Source organism: Arachis ipaensis, chromosome B10 (assembly GCF_059453495.1).
Source record: "Arachis ipaensis isolate K30076 ecotype BB chromosome B10, ASM5945349v1, whole genome shotgun sequence".
NCBI classification, from domain to species: Eukaryota; Viridiplantae; Streptophyta; class Magnoliopsida; order Fabales; family Fabaceae; genus Arachis; species Arachis ipaensis.
The window spans coordinates 35,670,991-35,675,968 of NC_142435.1; the positions used below are offsets into that span (position 1 = coordinate 35,670,991).

At 35.5% G+C, this 4,978-nt stretch overlaps 1 protein-coding gene across 1 annotated transcript; it reads left to right on the forward strand.

The window, feature by feature from the left end:
• The first annotated feature begins 355 nt into the window (after positions 1–355).
• On the forward strand, positions 356–1,093 carry LOC148579679 (uncharacterized). Its single transcript, XM_088490916.1, has one exon. The coding sequence runs from the start codon at positions 356–358 to the stop codon at positions 1,091–1,093; it is 738 nt and encodes a 245-aa protein (XP_088347042.1).
• Positions 1,094–4,978: the final 3,885 nt, after the last annotated feature.

Consider the following 4,978-nt stretch of genomic DNA (forward strand, 5'->3'; position numbering starts at 1 on the left):
GAATTCCGAGATTCTTGTGATATAAATTTTATTTTATTTTTTAGTTTTTTAATAATAATAATAATAATAATAATAATAATAATAATAAAAATAAAAAGTATAATTATATTAATTATTTTATATATAGTAGCTTTAAATAACAAAAATATAAATTTAGATTTTTTTTTATTTAAGTTTTAAGAGAATAATATCAAATTATTATTCTAATTTTACTTAAATTTTTAAGATTTAATAGAATCAATAGTCAAATATAAAATAGTAATATATAATTTTATATGAATTTTGAATTTTGAAATGGAGAGGGGAGAGAGCAGGGGAGAGTTTTCGAGGGTGGCACATAGCGAGGCAGCCGGCCATGCCGGCGAGAGCAATAAGGGGGGAGAGTGGAGGTGGGCATGCATCAGGTGAAAAGGAGGGAATTAAAGGAGACAATAACAAGATTCAAGGTCAGCGGATATCGTTCAGAGATAAAGTTGTGGGTGTCTCAACAAGGAGAGCTTTGGAGGTTGCTGATTCTCTTGATGGGGATAACATGGCTACAGTAGTTGGTAAGCAAGGCGATTCGGAGATACCAACTGTAACGTTCATTGAAGAAGCAAAGGAGATATTGGCAGAGCCCTACAAAGATGCCATCGTGATCAAAGTTCTTGGAAAAAACTTTAGCTATACGGCGATCACGCACAGGCTTAAAGGAGTCTGGAGAACCAAAGGAGGATATGAGGTACTAGATGTCGGTTTTGGCTATTTTTTAGTCAAATTTGATCTCTTGGAGGATAGAGAAAAAGTTCTCCTTGGAGGACCGTTGATGATTACTGGTAGTTATGTTGCGGTTAAACCTTGGAGTTCTTCATTCAGACCTTGTGAAAACACTTTTGGGTCTACCATGGTTTGGATAAGAATCACAGGTTTAAACATTAAATATTATCAAGAGAGAGTCATGAAAATGATTGCGTCAGCTGTTGGCAAACCGATCCACATCGACTTAGCCACCAAGTCTGCGGAGAGGAAAAAGTATGCAAGAGCATGTGTGCAAATTAACTTGGGACTTCCAGTCATAAAAAGATTCAAGTTGATGGTCATATGTATGACATAGAATATGAGCACTTGAATTTAATTTGTGAAAAATGTAATTGCTTTGGGCATGTAACAAGAGAATGTGCGAAAGAGAACAACAATGGCATTGGAAAGGAAACCATGGTGAAGGAGAAAAATTTGCCGTCACTGTTTCCGGTGGATAACAACGAGAAAACGGCAGAAGGTAGTCAAATCCCAGTAAAAAATCAAAATTCAACTTTTGAATTTGGAATTAATGCCAAATCAATTTCAATTATGGAGAAGCATGGAGCAGCGGGTCTTGTGCATGATAATTTACAAGAATCACATATGGATAGGGATACTCAAGCAAAAGAAGGTGAATGGGTTACAGTTAGTAGAAAAGGCAAGGAAAAAGTGGGTAAAGGCCCCAATGTGGTGCCAAAAAAAGCCAATGTAGCAATATGCTCCAATTTGGTGAGTAAGAAATTTTCTTTTGGGTCTAATAACATGCATGCTGGATCCTCATCAAATGCAAAGGTGAAGTCTTTATCAAATGCAAAGGTGGGCCTAAGGAAAAGAAAGATCCTCCATCCACGCTTGACTCTTTGGGAACAACTCAGGTGGCTTTCAAGGATCGGAGTACTCCTTTTCTTAAAGCAGGGCACAAAAGGCAGCGTTCTATTTTGCTTCAAAACTCACCTACTGAAGCATTGTCAACGGATTCTCGAGTACAAAAAGAGCTTGATAAAGCTAGTGCAACAACAAACTTGGAGAACCAACCTCAACAGAAGAATGATGGTTTTGTGGCGCAAGTCCACCAAAAGACAATTGGAGACAAGGGTCCATCAACGTGAGGTAGAATGATTATAAATTCCAATTATTTAATTTATTTTTATGGATTGTGACCATTTAAATATTATTAGTTGGAATGTAAGGGGGGCGTCAAATAAGATGTCTCGGGTGCACTGTAAGGAGTTCGTACGAAAATTTCAACCAACTTTTTTTATTTTGGTGGAAACTCATATTGGGTTTGAAACTATGAAAGAATTTTGGGGGAGATTAGGCTATTATCCTGTAGGGATTGTAGATGATGTTGGACATAAGGGAGGAATTTGGTTCCTCTCTACTAATTTAAAATTTTCTTGTAAAATTCTTTGGGCTATGAATCAATGTGTAACTGTGAAAATTGATGGTGGTGGGTGAAGATAGATTTACAGTGCAGTTTATGGCAGCCCTCAAGCCAATAATAGAGTAGAATTATGGAGTCATCTGCTTGATATTGGTTTCTGCATTCAGGACCCATGGGTGGTGGTTGGAGATTTTAATGATATTTTGAGTGTTCATGAGGTGAAAGGGGGTAATTACTATTCGACTCGTAGTAGTGTCTTTGCAAGTACTCTAGATTCTTGTGGTCTTTTTGATCTGACAACCTGATGAGCGGATAATTTATACGCTTTTTGGCATTGTTTTTAGTATGTTTTTAGTATATTTTAATTAGTTTTTATTATATTTTTATTAGTTTTTATTTAAAATTCACTTTTCTGGACTTTACTATGAGTTTGTGTATTTTCTGTGATTTCAGGTATTTTCTGGCTGAAATTGAGGGACCTGAGCGAAAATCTGATTCAGAGGCTGAAAAAGGACTGCAGATGCTGTTGGATTCTGACCTCCCTGCACTCAAAGTAGATTTTCTGGAGCTACAGAAGCCCAATTGGCGCGCTCTCAATTGCGTTGAAAAGTAGACATCCTGGACTTTCCAGCAATATATAATAGTGCATATTTTGCCCGAGATTTAATGGCCCAAACAGGCATACCAAGTCAGCTCAAGAATTCTGACGTTTAATGCCGGAACTGGCATAAAAACTGGAGTTAAACGCCCAAACTGGCACAAAAGCTGGCGTTTAACTCCAAGAAAAGTCTCTACACATGAAAGTTTCAATGCTCAGCCCAAACACACACCAAGTGGGCCCCGGAAGTGGATTTTTACACTAAACACCCTAGCTTACTCATTTTCTGTAACCCTAGGTCACCAGTTCACTATAAAAACTACTTTTAGTGATCATCTTGTACCTCATGACACTTTACACGTTTTATATTGTATTCTCTACAGCATGAGTCTCTAAACCCCATTGTTGGGGGTGAGGAGCTATGCTGTTCTTCATGAATTAATGTAATTACTACTATTTTCTATTCTATCACGCTTGCTTCTATTCTAAGATATTCATTCGCACCTCAACCTGATGAATGTGATAATCCGTGACACTCATCATCATTCTCACCTATGAACGCGTGCCTGACAACCACCTCCGTTCTACCTTAGATTGAATACATATCTCTTAGCCTCATGATTCAGATAAGAGTCTTCATGGTATAAGCTAGAATTATTGGCGGCCATTCCTAAGATCCGGAACGTCTAAACCTTGTCTGTGGTATTCTGAGTAGGATCTGGGAAGGGATGGCTGTGACGAGCTTCAAACTCACGATTGTTGGGCGTGTGACAGACGCAAAAGGATCAATAGATCCTATTCCAGCATGATCGAGAACCGACAGATGATTAGCCGTGCGGTGACAGCGCATTTGGAACGTTTTCACTGAGAGGACGGGAAGTAGCCATTGACAACGGTGATGCCCAACATAAAGCTTGCCATGGAAGGAGCCTTGCGTGCATGAAGAAAAAGATAGTAGGAAAGCAGAGATTCAGAAGACAAAGCATCTCCAAAGCCTCAACCTGTTCTTCATTACTGCATAACAAGTATTTATTTCATGTTCTTTTACTTTTCACAATTAAATCTGAGAATTATTGATATCCTGACTAAGAGTTACAAGATAACCATAGCTTGCTTCAAGCCGACAATCTCCGTGGGATCGACCCTTACTCATGTAAGATATTACTTGGACGACCCAGTGCACTTGCTGGTTAGTTGTGCGGAGTTGCAAAAGTGTGATTGTAATTTCGTGCACCAAGTTTTTGGCGCCGTTGCCGATGATTGTTCGAGTTTGGACAACTGACGGTTTATCTTGTTGCTTAGATTAGGAATATTTTATTTTTGTTGGTTTAGAGTCTTTTATTTGAGTTTAGTTTCATATTTTAAGTTTGGTGTCAATTGCATGATTTTATTTTATTTTAATTTTTCAAATTTGCATGTTCCTAGTTCTTTCTTGATCTTTAAAAATTCTAAGTTTGGTGTCTTCTTTGTGTTTTCCCTTAAATTTTCGAAAATTTGTGTTTGATTTTCTAAAAATTTTAAGTTTGGTGTTTTTGTGCTTTTATTTACTTAAAAATTTTTCAAAAATTGTTCTTGGTGTTCATCTTGATCTTCAAAGTATTCTTGGTGTTCATCTTGACACTCAAAGTTTTCTTGTTTGTTCTCTGTGTTTTGATCTAAAATTTCTAAGTTTAGTGTCATTTTGTTGTTTTTCTCTTTCCGCATTAAAATTCAAAAAATAAAAAAATATCCTTTCCTTATTTTACTCATAAATTTTGAAATTTTGCATTAATTTAGTCAAAGATTTTCAAAATTATATCTTTCTTTTTAGTCAAGTCAATATTCTAATTTCAAAAATTGATCTTTTCAAATCTTTTTCAAAAATCAAATCTTTTTAATTTCTTCAATAATATCTTTTCAATCATATTTTTTTTATTTGCAATCATATCTTCTCAATCATATCTTTTTCAAAATAATTTTCAATCATATCTTTTTAATTGCTAATTTCAAATTTTTTTAATTAATTAATTAATTTAATTTTCAATTTGCTTTTATTTTATTTCCTTTTTGTTTTCGAAACTTTATTTTATTTTCCATTTATTTTACCTTATTTTATTCGGTTAATTTTAATTAAAATAAAATAAAACAAAAATATATTTTATTTGCAATCCACATCATCTCCCTTTCTCCATCATGGACCTAAGTGGAAGTGAACAGTTTAGAAGGACTCTGGGGTC